The sequence below is a fragment of the Lissotriton vulgaris genome, chromosome 6, assembly GCF_964263255.1.
Source record: "Lissotriton vulgaris chromosome 6, aLisVul1.2, whole genome shotgun sequence".
In the NCBI taxonomy this organism is placed as follows: domain Eukaryota; kingdom Metazoa; phylum Chordata; class Amphibia; order Caudata; family Salamandridae; genus Lissotriton; species Lissotriton vulgaris.
Genome location: NC_141694.1, coordinates 1,452,683,125 through 1,452,701,428, shown reverse-complemented (window position 1 = coordinate 1,452,701,428; position 18,304 = coordinate 1,452,683,125). Strand labels below are relative to the sequence as shown.

Here is an 18,304-nt window from a genome sequence, read left to right as displayed (position 1 = left end):
GCGCTTACATACGCTGGGATCTAGCGGGGCTGCACTGCCTGGGTACCTCCCTGTGACCGACGGCTCGGCGACGGCGAGAGCGGCGGGGGCGGCCTGGCAGCCCGGGCGCAGCCGGGACCTTGATCTTCGCAGCCTGGGCTGGCCACGATCCGGGGCTGCCTGCTCCTGACGACCTACAGTGGGATCCCCTGCCTTTCCTCACCGTGTTTGCGGTGGGGCCTGCGGCTGGAAGGGGTGTCGGAAGATCTGCAGCCTGCCTGGCCTTGGTGCAGCCGGGACCTCTAGTTTGGTGGTCCCCGCCCGGAGTCACCAGCCCGGATCCATTGCCCTGGTGAGTGGACACGGCGGGGGCCCCCCGGGAACTGAGGGGTCAAACAGGCGCCTGGCCCGGATAATTGCCCTATCCTGCTCCTGTGGTACCTGGGGCGGCGGTTGGAGAACTTGTGGTTTGCACTAGAGTGGCCCATATCTGCGCCGTGCCAGGAGTGCCGGTGGGCGCGAAGACGATTTCATACACCTTGGCGGGGCGGCATTGCCTAGGGTGTACCCGATCTGTGGGCCGGTGGCGAGGGACTCTCGAGCGGCCTGGTGTGTTCGGGACGCCTCGGCCGGGGCCTAGCTGGTGGACTATTGCGAGAAGCGGCCCTGATACAGGTGCGTGTCACTGCTTTACCGCCTGAGCGGCCGCCATGACGAGGGGTTCGGCCGCCACTAAGACAGGACCCATTGACAAGTTCACTGGCCATGGTGGAGGAGCCGGGGCGGCTGGTGGGAGTCATCCTGCTGGACCAGACAACGCGGCGTTGATGGCGGCCATTACACAGTCCCGCGACATGCTGGATGCGAAAATTGGCACGGTGGGAGCCGATGTGATGCTGCTGCGTCAAGATCTTCGCAATGCAGTCGCCCGCATTACTGAAACTGAGACCAGGGTCACGGCAGTGGAGGGAGATGTTGGTACCCTTAAGAAGAAGATTGCCGACATGGAACAGATCCAACGGGGCCTGGCGCTTCGTGTGGAGGATGCCGAGGGGCGGGCGAGGCGGAAAAACCTGCGCTTCGTTGGCTTTCCGGAGGACTGCGAGAATGGGCCTATGGACGCTTTTCTGTCCAGGTGGCTGGAGAGCTGGCTACCACCGGACTCCCTGTCGCGATGCTTCATAGTGGAGCGTGCCCACCGCGCCCTGGCACAGAAGCCGCCAGCCGGGGAGCGGCCCCGCCCGATCATCGCCAGGCTCCTCAATTTCCACGACAGGGACGTCATTCTCCGGGAGGCGCGGATGAAGGACACCCTGCTGTATGACAATCATAAAATAATGATCTTCCCGGACTATACCAAACTGGTCCACCAACAGAGGCACTCCTTCCTGGATGCCAAGGCCAAGCTGCGTGGCCTGAAAATTCAATACTCGCTGCTCTACCCGGCCCGCCTCCGGGTGATCTTCAACTCCAAGACCCTCTTCTTTGATACACCGGAGGCCGTCTTCAACTGGACCGATGAAACAGTCAGAATCCGACCTCACGTCCAACCGGGGCTGCACTCTGGATCATCGCGTGGCTCGTCTCAGGACAGGAGCAACCCGTCTGGCAAAGGGAAACGTCATCGCAAGTCCCGCTCCCGGCGGAGGTCCCTGTCCCGGGACCCCCTCTTGGGGGACACACAGCCTGATGCGGTTCAATCTGATGGAGGTTCCTGATCGCCCTTCATGGGAACTGTCTGCTGGTTGCCTTCTATATGTGACTATATCTGGCAGAGGCTGAGCTGTGGTCGGTGGGACATACATTGGCTGGTGCAGTATTGACTTCTTCTTGGCGAATGCTGGGGCCTTCATGGGCTGTAACTTTCTTGTGGTGCTTTGCTTATGACTCTACTGTATGTTTGTTGGGGTTCAGGGCACGTACTTTGGGCTGCCTCCTCCTGTTGGGACTGGGGGGTGGTTCTGGGAGTGTGTCTGATTAGTTCGGGGGGGGACTAGTTGGGATCCATTGGTATGGCTGGCTTTGGGCGCTGTGTTTTGGGCCTGAAGTACCGTATACCGCGACAGATACTTCATTGTTCCTTGAGGTGTGGGGGTGGGGGGAACCGGGGTGTTTGGTTGCTGGTGAGTTGGGTCGGGGTCGGAGGGGTAGCAGGGGTTGGGGCTTCGGGATTTGTGGGGTCTGGGGTTCTGGTTCTGGGGGTGCACGTGGTCTCTGTGTATTTTGCAACTGTGGGGTCTGGGGCATGGGCCGGGGGTTGGGGAGTGTGGGGCTGGAAGCATTGTGATCATGGTTGATGTTCCTCACTTAGCGCCCAATGGCGCTTCCATGCGTGTTCTTAGCTGGAATGTACGAGGACTATTGGACAAGATTAAACGGGGAGCGGTGCTTCGCTGGGCTAAGAGGGACTTGGCAGATGTGCTCCTTCTTCAAGAAACGCACATGCTAGGTACGAAAGGCCTGAGTTTGCAGCGCTTTGGCTTCCATCAAGTGTTCCATGCCGGATTTACCAGGGGCTCCAGGGGTGTGGCCATTCTTATTCATAGACGGCTGGCATATGTACATGAGCGTCAGTGGCTTGACCCCCAGGGACGTTTTGTCTTTGTACAAGGGAAGGTTGGGGTGGAGCCGGTTGGGTTTGGCTGTGTGTATGCCCCCCCCCCTTGCAGTGGGCCTTAGCTGAACGTTTGTTTGCCTTATGGGCTGAGCTCCCCCGCTCCATGGCTGTGATTGGCGGAGACTGGAATGATGTGATGGATGTGGCTTTGGACCGGCAGAGGAGACCAGGAGTGGCACTTGTATCCTCCCCTACACGGTTGGGGGCTATGGTCGATGGTCTGGGCTGGGTGGATGTGTGGAGACATCTGCATGCGGAACGGCGAGAGTACACCTTTGTCTCGGCCGTCCATGGCTCCCTTTCGCGTTTGGACTGTGTGTTTGTCCTGAGGGCTTTCCTTGACAGGGTGAAAGGGGCAGCGATTCGGCCTCGCGGGCTCTCTGATCATTCCCCAGTGGCGGTACAAATTGACTTGTGCAAAGCACGCTCCCCCTTCCGATGGCGAATGTCCGCGTGGCATCTGCAGCGCCCTGATTATTCCCAGCATCTGCGTAGCGCGATCGCCCATTATTGGCAGGACAACCTTACCGGAGGGATGGATGCGGTGACAGTCTGGGAGGCTATGAAACCCACCCTGCGGGGCATAGATATTGCTTGGTGTGCGTCTGCTCGCCGGACTCGGCTGGGAGGCATTGCTGCGGCCGCAGAGCGGGTGGAGGAGCTCGAGGCTCGGCACAGCGAGGCACCCGATGATATGGCACTGCGGCTACTCCTGCAGGCGCAACAGTCTTATTCCTCGGTCCTGTTGGATGAGGCTCGTCAGGCGTGGTTGGCCACCCATAGTCGGGTCTACCATTGGGGCGACAAGTCTTGCACCATGCTCCATAGGCTGTGCCAACAGAACCTACAGCCTCTTACACTGCCGGGCCTTGTTGATGGTGCAGGATTGGCGATCACAGATCCGGCGACTCTTGCAACGAGTTTTGCGCGCTATTATGGGCACCAGTATGCCGCGCGGGAGACTCTCTCCCCTGCCATTATCGCAGATTATGTTGCATTGGTTCCCCCATCTGCTGTATCTGATGAGGTGCGCGAGGCCCTGGACCTTCCCCTGTCGGCTGAGGAGTTGGGTGATGCACTGGGTCAGTTAAATGTAGGCAAGGCGCCGGGGCCGAGCGGATTCCCCAGCGAATTTTATAAGAAGTTCCATCTGCAGCTCGGGCCGCACTACTTGCGGGCCCTGGAACAGGCACGAGAGCGTGGCCGCCTCCCACCGGACTGGCGTCATGCCGAAATAGTGGTGTTTTTGAAGCCAGGAAGGCCCCCCGATCGCCATGACTCTTATCGCCCCATATCCCTCATCAACTTCGAGGCCAAGCTCCTGGCAAAGGCGCTGGCGAACCGCTTACTTCCACACATTTCGGCCCTTGTCCACTCAGATCAGGCAGGTTTTATGCCGCGCAGGGCAACGAGACACAATATACGACGGGCGCAGGCCGCGATACAAGCGATTGAGTCTTCGGAGGACCCGGCGGCGCTCCTGCTGGCTGATATCGATAGTGCCTTCGATTCGGTCAGCTGGACCTTTCTTTTTGCTCTGTTGCCGCTGCTGAATCTCGGCCCGGTATTCCTCTCCTATATCAGGCTGCTCTACACTGAGATCACGGCCTCGGTGCGTATCTCGGGAACGGCGTCTCCTCGTTTTCCGGTGTCCAGGGGCACGCGTCAGGGGTGTCCGCTCTCCCCTTACCTTTTCGCGCTGGCCATGGAGCCGCTGGCCGCCATGGTGCGCCGCGATTAGCTCTACCGTGGCTTCGTCTGGGGTGCGGATCACTCAGACCGCATAGCTTTATATGCGGATGATGTGCTATTTTTCATGACTGACCTGCAGCGTACGGGTCCTCGTGTCCTAGAGTTGATGCAGGAGTTTGGTCGGGCATCGGGGCTCTTCCTTAACCCGCGCAATTCGACCATGTGGGTGCTGGGGGGTGCCGCAGTGGACTGCCCTTGGGCTGCATCCCTTCAGATGGCTGTGGAAGGTGTGAAGTATCTGGGTGTCTTCCTCTCTGCCTCGCCTGCAGTGGCATGGGACCGGAACATCCTGCCGGTATGGGATCGGGTCCAACTGGACGTCAAGACATGGACGCGCATGCCACTTAATATCTACGGCCGGTCGGCCATCTTCAAGATGGTGGCTTTGCCCCGTCTGCTATATCAACTGCAGAATCATCCCTTCCAGATTGACCCGCAGTGGTTCCGTACTGTTGATTCTGTGCTGGGCCGGTTTCTGTGGGCTGGCGGTGCCGCCAGGGTGGCGCTGCGCACATGCTTCCTCTCTACCTACTGCGGCGGCTTGGCGGCCGCGGATATTTTATCTTACTATCAGGCCTCCCATCTCCTTGTGCTCAACGAGTGGTGGTATGGTGACCGTAGTGATCCGGCTTATGCCCTTGAGCATTCACTGATGGGTGGCGCCTCCCTTCACACCCTGCTGTACTCGGCTAGGCGGAGGCGACTGCTTCCGCAAGTCACCCAAGTAGTCTTCGCTGTCTGGCGGCGGGCCCTGCACCGGGTGGGCTGGTGGGGTCGGCTTACAGCTGAAACCCCGTTGTGGCGCAATGGCCTGTTACCGGCGCTGGCGTCTCTGTCCGGATTTGACGGCTGGGATGCGATTGGGATCTCGTCCCTAGGTCATGTCCTCTCTGGTACTACCCTAAAGTCCTTTCGGGAACTTAGCTCCGAATTTGACATGCCCAAGACCCAGTTTTTCCGCTACCTTCAATTTCGCCACGCACTTACTCCTAGTCTGGTGGGCCTGGAACAGCTCCCTGATTTTAGTCCTATCGAGGCTAAACTGTTTATGGGAGACCTAGGTGACAAGAAGGTCTCGCAGATATATCGCTCTCTGGTCACTCACTGTTCCCCTTCACTCGCAGCGCTGAGGGCCTCTTGGGAGGGTGATGTTGGTCCATTGGATGATGACGACTGGCGTGAGGCCTTGGAATCTCCCCGAGGTGCTGCTATAGCCATCCGCCTTCGCTTCATCCAGTTCAAATACCTCCACCGGGCGTATTATACTAGACACCGCCTATGGGGGGCAGGCCTTGTCGCGTCCCCGGAATGCCTGAGGTGTGGTTCTGAGGAGGGCACCCTGTTTCATACAGTATGGTCCTGTGAGAGACTGACTCGATTCTGGGCTGGGGTTTGGGACTGCCTGTCAGAGGTGTTGGGTTGGGACCTGCCCCGTACCCCCAGGCTGGGCCTTCTTCATGTTCTAGAGAACGTTGGGGGCAATATTTACAAACGCCATTTGCTGTTGCTGGGGCTGGTGGTGGCGAAGAGGGACCTGGCGCAGGCCTGGAAGAGCGAGCGCGCCCCCCCACTCGGGGCTTGGAGGGCGGGCCTGGATTTCCTCATGGGTCTAGAGCAGCCTGTTTTTGAAGCCCGGGGATGTCCCCGCAAACATTACAAAATCTGGAAACGGTGGGCGGATTACCGGGGCCTGCTCCTTGACCCCCCCGTGGACATTGATGATGCATTCCCACACTCTAGGCCGCTGGCCGGCCCCACCTTTGTAGGTTATCTCATGTTGCTGGACTGTGATCACGTGCACTGGGTTAGGGTGGGATAAGGGGTGGGTAGCTGCGGGCGGGGCTGGTTGGTGTTTTTTTGGGGTTGGGTGGGTGGGGTAGTTCGATGTCATTCACTATATAACGCTGGGTTCGATGCTGTACTAATGATGTGTCTCTTTCTATCAGTCGTTGACAGTCTCCTCCTGACTGTGGAGGGCTGTGTTGAGCTTTGCTTGAACTCATAATAAAATTGGTTATGGAAAAAAAAAAAATGTTGCCCAATGCTATTTATGTGTGGAGTTGGAGGGTGGAGTTGTAGTTGGAGGGTAGAGTTGTAGGGTGGTATTGTAGTTATAGGGTGTAGTTGGAGGGTGGACTTGGACGGTGTGAGTGTGAGGGTGAGTGGGTGTGAGGGTTTGGGGATTTGAGGGTGTGTGATGGTGTGTGAGAGTGATTGAGGGTGACTGTTTTAGTATGAGTGAGGGTGTGAGTGTTGTGAGTGTGTGTGTGTGAGGATGAGGGGATGAGGGTAAATGTTGCCTAACGCTATTTATGTGTGGAGTTGGAGGGTGGAGTTGTAGTTGGAGGGTCGAGTTGTAGGGTGGTATTGTAGTTATAGGGTGTAGTTGGAGGGTGGACTTGGACGGTGTGAGTGTGAGGGTGAGTGGATGTGAGTGTCTGGGGGTTTGAGGGTGTGTGTGAGAGTGATTGAGGGTGAATGTTTTAGTATGAGTGAGGGTGTAAGTGTTGTGGGTGTGAGGATGAGGGGGTGAGGGTAAGGGGGTGTGAGAGTGTGTGATGATAGGTGTTGGTGAGTGAGGCTGAGAGTTTGAGGGTGAGTGTTGTGAGGGTGTTAAGGTGAGTGAGGGTGTGCGAGTTTGAAGGTTGAGTGTGTGGGTGAGGGTGTGTGAGGGTGAGGGGGTGATGAGTGATGGTGTGTGATGGTGTGTGAGGGTGAGTGAGGGTGTGTGAGGGTGAGGGGGTTGAGGTTGTGAGTGAGGCTGAGCGTGTGTTGGTGAGTGATGGTGTGTGAGGGTATGAGTGTGATTGAGGGTGTGTGAGGATGTGAGAGTGTGCGGGTGTGAAGTAGGGTGAGGATGAGTGAGGGTCTGTGAGGCTGAGGGTGGGTGAGGGTGTGAGTGGTTGTGATGATGCCTATAAGTGATCATTTTTTCTCTGTGCATATTGTACACTTCAAATGTATGAATGTTGTGAAGCGTTGTTCCAGAAGCTAATCAAGACCTATGTAATGTTGATTGATGCTGTTGTTAACGCTGAATCCAAAAACAAACACATCAGTAACTTTTTTTATATTATGCATGTAAAAAGTTATCATTTTTTTGTAAGGTACACATCAATTTGCACTGCTAAAGCTTGGCTTGCATTAACATGGATGCGCAGTCATTTTATCTGTGTTTGCTGATTAGAGACAATGTTTACCTCCTTTTAAATGTTCGACTACAGATGCGTATTAAATGTGGCAAAGTATAAGTATGAAGCCACCTTTAAAAATTGTATTGTTTTTGTTGTGTAGTTTGAGTGGAATACTTTATTGAATTTCTGGAAGAATTGCAATTAGGATGTGAGGTCTCGTGCTCTTGTGATTACGCACTTTCTTTGTTTTGTGGATTCTTCCCGCCATTGTTTAATGGTTTATTTATTTTCCCTTACTTTAGTAACTGCTTTATGTTGTTAATTTGTGTCCTTTAGATGTCTTTGTCCCCTTTTTAATTGGTCTATTACTCGCTGTGTATTCAGATGTTTCCCTATTTTGTTTGCATTTATTGTTTTTCTTAACAAATGTTATATTTTACAATCCTTTCCTGCATTTTTATGTATTAATTGGGGCACTGTCCTCGCGATGCATTAAGTTTTCATTTTTGAATACCTACAAGTGTGTAATCTGATGTTTAATTATTGAATTAAATGTTGCCTAATGCTATTTAAGTTTGGAGTTGGAGGGTGGATTAGTAGTTGGAGGGTGGATTAGTAGTTGGAGGGTGGATTAGTAGTTGGAGGGTGGATTAGTAGCTGGAGGGTGGAGTTGTAGGGTGGTGTTGTAGGGTGGAGTTGGAGGGTGGAGTTGGACTGTGTGAGTGTGAGTGGATGTGAGGGTCAGGGGGGGTCAGGGGGTGTGAGGTTGTGTGATGGTGTGTAAGGGAGAGTGAGGGTGACTGTGAGTATGAGTGAGGGTTGTGAGGGTTGTGGGGGTGAGGGTGTCTGAAGATGAGGGGGTGAGGGTAATGGGGTGGTGAGTGTGTGTGATGATAGGTGTGGGTGAGTGAGGGTGAGAGTTTGAGGGTGAGTGAGGGTGAGGGTGTGAGTGTGTGAAGGTGAGTGAGGGTGTGCGAGTTTGAAGGTTGAGTGTGTGACTGTGGGTGAGGGTGTGTGAGGGTGAGGGGGTGATGTTGAGTGATGGTGTGTGAGGGTGAGTGAGGGAAGGTGAGGGGGGTGAGGGTGTGTTGGTGAGTGATGGTGTGTGAGGGTGTGAGGGAGGGTGAGGATGAGTGAGGGTGTGTGAGGCTGTGGGTGAGTGTGTGAGTGGTTGTGACGATGCCTATAAGTGATCATTTTTTCTCCGTGAATATTCTGCACTTCAAATGTATTAATGTAGTGAAGCGTCGTTTCAGAAGCTAATCAAGACCTATGTAATGTTGATTGATGCTGTTGTTAACGCTGAATCCAAAAACAAACATCAGTAACTTTTTTTGTATTATGCATATAAAAAGTTATAATTTTTTTGTAAGGTACACATCAATTCGCACTGCAAAAGCTTGGCTTGCATTAACATAGATGTGCAGTAATTTTGTCTGTGTTTGCTCATTAGAGACAATGTTTACCTCCTTTTAAATTTTTGACTACAGATGCGTATTAATTGTGGCAAAGTATAAGTATGAAGCCACCTTTAAAAATTGTATTGTTGTTGTTGTGTAGTTTGAGTGGAATACTTTATTGTATTTCTGGAAGAATTGCAATTAGGATGTGAGGTCTCGTGCTCTTGTGATTACGCACTTTCTTTGTTTTGTGGTTTCTTCCCGCCATTGTTTAATGGTTTATTTATTTTCCCTTACTTTAGTAACTGCTTTATGTTGTGAATTTGTGTCCTTTAGATATCTTTGTCCCCTTTTTATTTGGTCTATTACTCGCTGTGTATTCAGATGTTTCCCTATTTTGTTTGCATTTATTGTTTTTCTTAAAAAATGTTATATTTTACAATCCTTTTCTGCATTTTTATGTATTAATTGGTGCACTGTCCTCGCGATGCATTAAGTTTTCGTTTTTGAATACCTACAAGTGTGTAATCCGATGTTTAGTTATTGAATTAAATGTTGCCTAATGCTATTTACGTTTGGAGTTGGAGGGTGGATTAGTAGTTGGAGGGTGGATTAGTAGTTGGAGGGTGGAGTTGTAGGGTGGTGTTGTAGGGTGGAGTTGGAGGGTGGACTTGGACGGTGTGAGTGGATGTGAGGGTCAGGGGGTGTGTGATGGTGTGTAAGGGTGAGTGAGGGTGACTGTGTGAGTATGAGTGAGGGTGTGAGGGGGACGTCTGAAGATGAGGGGGTGAGGGTAATGGGATGTGAGTGTGTGTGATGATAGGTGTGGGTGAGTGAGGGTGAGAGTTTGAGGGTGAGTGAGGGTGAGTGTTGTGAGGGTGTGAGTGTGTGAAGGTGAGTGAGGGTGTGCGAGTTTGAAGGTTGAGTGTGTGACTGTGGGTGAGGGTGTGTGAGGGAGGGTGAGGGGGTGATGTTGAGTGATGGTGTGTGAGGGTGTTGAGGGTGAGGGTTTGTTGGTGAGTGATGGTGTGAGGGAGGTTGAGGATGAGTGAGGGTGTGGAGGGTAAGGGTGGGTGAGGGCGTGAGTGGTTGTGAGTGAGAGTTGTTGTGATGATGCCTATAAGTGTTCATTTTTTCTCTGTGAATATTGTACACTTCAAATGTATTAATGTTGTGAAGCGTTGTTTCAGAAGCTAAGAGACCTATGTAATGTTGATTGATGCTGTTAGCGCTGAGTCAAAAAACAAACATCAGTAATTTTTTTTATATTATCCATGTAAAAAGTTTTCATTTTTTTTGTAAGGTACACATCAATCCGCACTTTAAACGCTTTACTTTTATTAACATAGATGGGCAGTCATTTTGGAGGGTGGAGTTGTAGGGTGGTGTTGTAGGGTGGATTTGGAAGGTGGACTTGGACGGTGTGAGTGTGAGTGGATGTGAGGGTCAGGGGGTGTGAGGGTCAGGGGGTGTGAGGGAGAGTGAGGGTGATGGTGTGAGTATGAGTATGGGTGAGGGTGTGTGAAGATGAGGGGGTGAGGGTAATGGGATGTGAGAGTGTGTGATAGGTGTGGGTGAGTGAAGGTGAGAGTTTGAGGGTGAGTGAGGGTGAGTGTTGTGAGGGTGTGAAGGTGAGTGAGGGTGTGCGAGTTTGAAGGTTGAGTGTGTGACTGTGGGGGAGGGTGTGTGAGGGTGAGGGGGGGTGTGAGGGTGAGGGGGTGATGTTGAGTGATGGTGTGTGATGGTGAGTGGGTGAGGGTGATTGAGGGGGTGTGAGGGTGAGGGTGTTGAGGTTGTGGGTGAGGGTGAGGGTGTGTTGGTGAGTGATGGTGTGTGAGGATGAGTGAGGGTGTGTGAGGCTGAGGGTGTGAGTGGGTGTGAGTGTGAGTTGTTGTGATGATGCCTATAAGTGTTCATTTTTTCTTCGTGAATATTGTACACTTCAAATGTATTAATGTTGTGAAGCGTTGTTTGAGAAGCTAATTGATGATGTTAGTTTGAGGGTGAGTGTTGTGAGGGTGAGTGAGGGTGTGCGAGTTTGAAGGTTGAGTGTGTGACTGTGGGTGAGGGTGGGTGAAGGTGTGTGAGGGAGGGCGAGGGGGTGATGTTGAGTGATGGTGTGTGAGTGTGATTGAGTGTGTGAGGTTGTGAGAGTGTGTGAAGGCGTCTGGGGAGGGGGAGGAGAAATGCGAGCCTGGCTGTGTGCGTGTAGAGAGAGGGGAGGTGCTTGCGGCTGGGGGTTGGGGAACAGATGGCGAAGGCTGGCGAATTGAGTTGTGCATGCTCGCTTGGAGTCGTGGAGTTTTGCAAGTTGCAGCCCATTCCTTTCTGCTGCTACTCCGTTTGTATCGAGTGCCGAGGCTGCATAGTTAAGACCAGGGCTTCAAACTGAGCCTGCAAAGGGAAGCCGCTTTGAAAGCCCCCTCAGCCCCCAACCCCATCAACGCACATGAAACAGATAGAGGGCTGCCATTTTATTTTGATTTTGTTGTGCTCACAGTGCCGAGGCTGCATAGTTTAGACCAGGGCTTCAAACTGAGCCTGCAAAGGGAAGCCGCATTGAAAGCCCCCTCAGTCCCCCACCCCATCAAGGCACACGAAACAGATAGAGGGCTGCCATTGTATTTTGATTTTGTTGTGCTCACCAGCATTGGAACGCTGCCGTTCACTACCACACATCTAGGGTAGTGTATTTTTTGTTTTCAGTACAAGGCTAATTAATGTGTGTTAGTTAATACAAATTGTCAAATGCGGGTTTAAGACGAGACACGGCCGTGAAGCTGCAGGGAGAGAGAGGGGAGGTGCCAGCGGAGGGGGAGGAGAAATGCGAGCCTCGCTGTGTGCAGGGAGAGAGAGAGAGGGGATGTGCTGGAGAGGGGAGGTGCTGGCGTCTGGGGAGGGGGAGGATAATTGCGAGCCAGGCTGTGTCCGGGGAGAGAGAGGGGAGGTGCTGGCGGCTGGGAGCTGGGGAACAGATGGCGAAGGCTGGCGAATTTTGTTTAAACAATAATCTGTTTCAGTGTGCAAAAAATGACTTGTGCAGGTTTAAGGGTTTAAGACGAGACACGGCCGTGAAACTGCAGGGAGAGAGAGGGGAGGAGCTGGTGGCTGGGGAGGGGTATGAGAAATGCCAGCCTGGCTGTGGAGAAATGCGAGCCTGGCTGTGTGCTGGGAGAGAGAGGGGAGGTGCTGGCGGCTGGGGAGGGGGAGGAGAAATGAGAGCCTGGCTCTGTGCAGGGAGAGAGAGGGGAGGTGCTGGCGGCTGGGGGTGGTGATAGCCGAGGGAGGGAGCCTTGTCGCTTCCATGTGCACGCGCTTTTAATGTCAATGCGCTTGCGCATTGAGCTTCAATTAGACGGGCACTGCAAGGAATCGCCATAGAATCGCAAGTTGGTTAAAGTCTGTTTAAGCCCCCATAGTCTCGCAAGCTCAATGCGCATGCGCATCAACAGGCGAGACCTAACAAGCTCAATGCGCATGGACAGGCGAGACCTAAAAATGTATTCCCTCCATGGCAATCTCCAAACCCTGGGTACCTTTAGAATCCTGAACATTTGGGAGGAAAAGCACACTGATCTTTAACTTTAGGAACACTCGAGAGCGAAGTACTCCAACCATTTAAAAAAAATAATAATAATTTTACAAAGAAAGCAAAATCACTCCGTAACCTGGGGATGAGCACTTAAAGAGTTAAAACGAGGATGCAACGTGATGTGCTCTCCTGGTCTCATAGTCCTGCTCGAGGACGCACTGTATCGCAAGCAGGTCTCTGCGCGCGTGTGAACAGTGTGCGCTGAGGGTTTCAAAAACACCTTGCTTTGGGGAGCTTGAGGCGGGTGTGCACACTCTAGAGCCATGCATGGGAACTTTCTCCATCCAAACAGCAGTATCCTAGAGGAAGAGAGGTCAAGAATACAGAATGCATTACAGGTATACAAGATGGAATACGTTGCATGTTGAAAGTGGGATCTAAGCTAAGGCTGCAGCACATCTGGTAGACTTCAAGAGGAGAAAAAACTACTGCAATATTAGGAGGCAAAATGAAGGTGAAAGGAGTTATAAATTCAATTTTTAAGCTCAGGAAATCAAAAAATAGTAAAATATTTGTTGCACATTTTCACTGAAAATATACAAGTTAGATTCTATCCTACAAAAAAGAATGCAGATGAATGAATTAGTGCATTAGATGCACAAAGCAGGTCTATTCAGGAGCAGAGCTTTTCGCCAAGTCTCTCAAAAGTTCATGAAAGTCCTCATGATCTTTAGTCTGCTAAATGTATGACTTGTGGAACCACAAGGGACTATGTGAAGAGTGAAACAATATTTTTTTAAATAAATTCACATCTCCTAGCAGTACCTAAAATGGATATGGCTAATGACAGTTGGTTCCCAGGGAAGCACAGATTTCCATTTCTTATAATTATTCCTACCCAAATGTCTGGTTACAAGCCCAATCAGGGTGTCTACTGGGTGAAAAGCTATTTAACCACATGCGTGCGGGGGTTATTTTTGCGCTGTGCGGCTTTTTTCCAAAAGCCGCGTTACATGACGAGCTCAGCTCGTCATCCGCACACGACCACCATGGCTGATGACGAGCTCAGCTCGTCATCAGCAGCGAAGGAGTTAAGCGACACTGAGTGAAGATCCCAGGCACATACTTGATTTAGTAAATCATTCCAACTGCGAAAGAGAAAAGGGGTCTGGGCACACAAGACGTTACAACATCCAGAAACACAGCTGCCCCCCTGAAACCCACAACTCCTCTCCCTCCCCACATAGTCATCATCCCAGAACGGTACAGCTGCCTTGAGGATTTCTATTTAACTATATAACTGATTGCAAATAAGACAGGTGTACACTACCATAAATGCTGCATTTTAATGAAAATATTTCATTCCTTGGTGTTAGTATTATTTATTTCAATGTTCGCAGTTTGTGGAAATTGTGAAGTCTATGACACTTTTCACTGGTTTAAAACATCACCTACATTGTTTTGCTTGATTAACAATGTTAATTATTTTAAAATAGGTTTTAATTACCTCTGCATATAGCAGTTTATATGGTATACAGAAAGACATTTTATAGACAATAAATATAATAGGTTTTATTATTTCATTATATGTAACTCACTGTACAACTTTTCAAGAACGTGCATATTAACGCAGAGAGATGCAACTGCTGACAAGAGGAAGAGTGGGAAAAATCAATGTCCAAACAGTAACTCCTTCTGAAAGCACATGTGTGAATTAAAAGAAAAGGGGTTTTTATTATGGAGCACATACTGTAGAGCCTATGATAAAATCACAAAAGAATACGTGTTACTCTCCAACATGGTTCATCAGATCCTAGCTGAGGATCAGCATTTTTCACACTTCAGAACTCAACGCAATTCCTAAAACTAGTACGACACCACCAACAAACGATTTCTTGCGTGACTAAAATCTGTTAACAGCTTTTATATTGGTATCTTTATGTGACCTTCAAAACCGGCATTCACTCAAATGAATTTTAATGTGACAAAAAAGACAAAGTCTTTCTGTATGCTTCTTGAAACCTTCCACCAAAGTAGTCCCATGAAAAACATGCCATCTAAAACAATTTTGTGAATTTCACCTCAATTATGCGAGTCTGATTTCTAAGAGCAATACTATACAAGGAGGGAGGGGGCACTCCCAGCTAGTTATTAACCATAGTGTAGTAGGGCCTTTAGCTTTGCCTCAAGAGCCACTGACTTCACCCCAGTCAATATATACCAGTGAAGAGCCTCCCCAGTGGTTAATATTGCTCAACTGTAGACTTCCTGCACCCATGCCATGGCCTTCAAATTATATTTATTTTTATATACGGATGTATTGCATAGCTGACAATTATATATGGATTAAATATGGATATCAGGTTCCACATCACAAGCAAGTCCTGGTTCTCTAAATGCAAGCACGCACACTCTGAGTAATGTTGTTATATTAAGTTTGCATGCATGCTGCTTAAAGATTCCAGTGTGCAAACAATGTTGGCTAAAAAGCTTTGCATTCAACAACAAGTAGGGAGGGTCTAAGGGCAGGTTTAACGACCAACCAGATATGAGCCCCTAACTCAATACATCACAACAAATAATATCTGGGGGTCCAAAAGGAAAGAGAGTTTGACAGTAGGGACCACTATACCAAATGCATGCAAAACAGTATCAGTGAGAGATCATAGTTAGTACATGGTCAAGTCGAGACTCAAGAGCACACGGAGAAAAATGTATTGTTCCCATCAGAAGCCACACTGTACCGCCCTTGTTGTCATCATGTGGGATCTCCTTACCCAGGAGACAAGACGGCCAGTAAACATTACCGTGACCGAAAAGTGATGTGAGGGCAGAGTAGAGGGGTATGGTAGTGGCTAATGACAAAAAGCAGTGTATGGTGGTTGGAGTGACAAAGTGAAGGGTAATACTAAAATTAGGTGAATGGGTGGAAAAAAGAAAATTTTATTAGTATCCCCCAAACCCTAAGATTAAAAGGCAGGTGTGGGTGCAGGTTTTAAATAATAACCGCACTTAATAGTGGTTGACATGTTTCAGCATTTCATAAGATTTTCTTAATGCATTCCTCAGGACCTATAACAGATACACTACTGCTTTGTAAAGAATAAATAAATTATAAAGATATCACCTGGACTTCCAGGCGTGCTCAACCGTATACCTTATGTGTAGGTTGAGGAGCTTCACCCCACCTGGCTGCAGCGCAGGTAAAAGGAGCACCGCTCTTTCCGTCGGCGTCTCCAGGCAGTCTTCAGTACTGCTCGGGGTGGCTAAAAAGCTTTGCCCAGCCAAAAGTGTTGCACATGACATAGGGTGATTTAGCATAGACACTGGACAACGTTTTCTGTGACACCATTAGCAAACTGGTTCTTTCTTCAAAGAAACAATTTGTGCCAAGCGACCATTATGTCCATACATATGATTTGAAATGCAAACAAAGTCCAAAAATACAGAATGATATTGGCTGAAAAAGCATGGTTAAAAGGGGGTGTGAGGGGTAATGCTTGAAATGTGGTAAATTCTCAGGTACATAGGAGCACATAAATGCATTAGGAAAAGTTACTTTACCATGCATGCTTGATGTGTACAGACGTACAACCATTCCAGCCTCTGAAAAACAACAGACTTCTGCAAACTCACCCCCCGTGCCCCATAAATAAACCATGCCTAACAATCTGTTATCCATGCTTCTGTTTACCAGACTCACATTCCACACCCGGTCAGGTCTTACAAAGGTTCTTGTGACGGTGGTAGTCAAAACTGGCACTAGCACTTTATAGTTCTAATGGATACAAACACTTTGCATATTTCTCCAACAATCCTAATGGTAGGAAAAAACCCAAATTCACCTACATAAAATTGTAGTCAAATCTATTTGTTAAAAAATATCGATTTAAAAGCACAATGTGCCACTATTGTTTGCCCAATGCCACAAGGTAATCGGATTCTCCAAATCCTTTGCTAATCGGCCTATTACAAGGAGCCTTTTTTTTTTTTTTAATAATGTCATTTAAAATGGCATCTAATAACACATTTTGGTCAGGTGAAAACTAAGGAGGGGTTACCCAAAACACCAGCTGCCTGGTTTCACTGAAAAAGTGACTCCTGTGACTGTCAGATTATCCAGTCTTCCTGCTTTTTTCCCTTTTCACATGTTTGACTCTCTCCAATGCCCAGAGAACGGTCCGTATGTTTGACACCCCTCGTGAATGTGATGTTGTACAAGTCTCCTGTACTTGTGCGTTTTTCTCCCATAGAATGCCTTCTGTGTCTTGAAGGCCTTTCTCCAACCGTTTGATTCTTATGTGTATTCATTTACCCTGGACATTGCTCCAACTTCTCGGTCCAGGAGGGTCCTGGAAGCGAAAGATAAGATGAGGTGTATGCTGTGTGCTGTCTATTGAGGATGGAGTTCGATGTTAAAATCTTTTATTTTGCAAATCTTAATGTTAAAAGCATAAACAACTCTGTAAACAAGATGAATAGACTTTAGCACTCTAGGAAGCAAGCTGGTGAGAATACATTCACGCTTCACTGATTAATGAAATGAACTGATTATTTGAATCTTTAGCAAAAGGCTGTTTACCAACGACAGCCATGCTCTGCAAGATAAAGTAGTTATTAGACATGCTACAATTTTTGGGGGAAAAAATACAAAAATTAAAATATAGATAAAACGATCAGACACTAAGGGAACGTAACAGGGCAAATCCAAAAGCACTACAAAAATATTTTCCATCACCATGAAACATGTCAATATGCTGAAGTTTAGCATTTACATTCCGTGTACCAAAGTAGAAATACAATTCAAGAGATTTGACAAACAGAGAAGGAATATTTTTACAGGTCTTAAAATTAACATTTTATTTTATGAAGTAAAATTAGATTTTTCAAACGAATTGAAGAAAACATACACCGGTGAACAATGATCGAACAATTTCAGTGAATGTCTTTTACACAATCGCCCACTTTATCTTCCCTACAAAGAGCTACTTTTAGCTCAATGTCTGCTTCCGCTTGGCCTGTGGTGCGGAGACATCATCCGGGGTTGGCTCCCAGAGAGCATGTTTTAATATTCTTGCTGCAGCAGCTTTGTCCAATTTAGCTGCCTTCTTCTTGTCAGTTATTTCTTTCACTCTGTTCATGCAATTTCTTATTCTCTCCTGCAGGATGTAACAAAGTATTTTATTCTATTAACATTACAAAATAGAAGGCAAAAGCTAAACATTCATATAAAGTAAATTACGTTTCCATTTAAACAGCACAGACTTAAATCAGGTATATTCATGTCTGAAGGCTTACCACTCCCAAACTTGACGCTAGCACCCAAAGTTGGTTCCTCGTTGAATGACTGCAATTTATGCAACAATAAATATACAAGGGACTCTAAGATGCGAAGTTAAAAAGGAAACCATAATAAACAAAACTACCAGGTTTAAAAAATATATTAATATGTAGCATGCTGGCAAGAAAAGACGGTGCAATTCTACATCTAATAGTTTTGTTGGACCTGTGGCGTTTGCTAGTAAGATAAAGTATCTAATAAATAAACTACAACAATTATCTGCCCAGTATCTAAATGAACAATGGGGCAAAATAGTCTTCACATGAATTGTGTGTTTCTTATGAGGTTATGCATTTTTTGGTACATGAAGGTTTTTATCAATCTCTTGGTACGATAAAATGTGGAGTAAGGTCTGTAGCTAAAGGATTCCTTCAAGAGAAGGATGCGATTGGTCAATTGTGTATTCTTTTTTAGCTTTCAAGATAAATAAGCCATCTTACAAAGTACTCCCACAAGACATGAAGCACAATTTGAAGGCCTTGAGTCAAAATCGTCCTACATGAAACGTAAGGGCAAATCTTTTGATGGAGTAAAGGCCAGACTTTGCAA

At 48.6% G+C, this 18,304-nt stretch overlaps 1 protein-coding gene across 1 annotated transcript in view; it reads right to left on the bottom strand.

Annotated features, from left to right (window-relative positions):
• Positions 1-13,780: 13,780 nt before the first annotated feature.
• C1D (C1D nuclear receptor corepressor) overlaps positions 13,781-18,304 on the bottom strand; it is a 147,646-nt gene continuing 143,122 nt past the window's right edge. Inside the window, exons 5-6 of the mRNA XM_086927585.1 lie at positions 15,682-17,573; positions 13,781-14,896 (exon numbers count right to left, since the gene is read on the bottom strand). Of these exons, the coding sequence (XP_086783711.1) occupies positions 17,406-17,573 (168 nt within the window). The 3' untranslated portion in view covers positions 13,781-14,896; positions 15,682-17,405. The remainder of the gene's footprint in view (positions 14,897-15,681; positions 17,574-18,304) is intronic.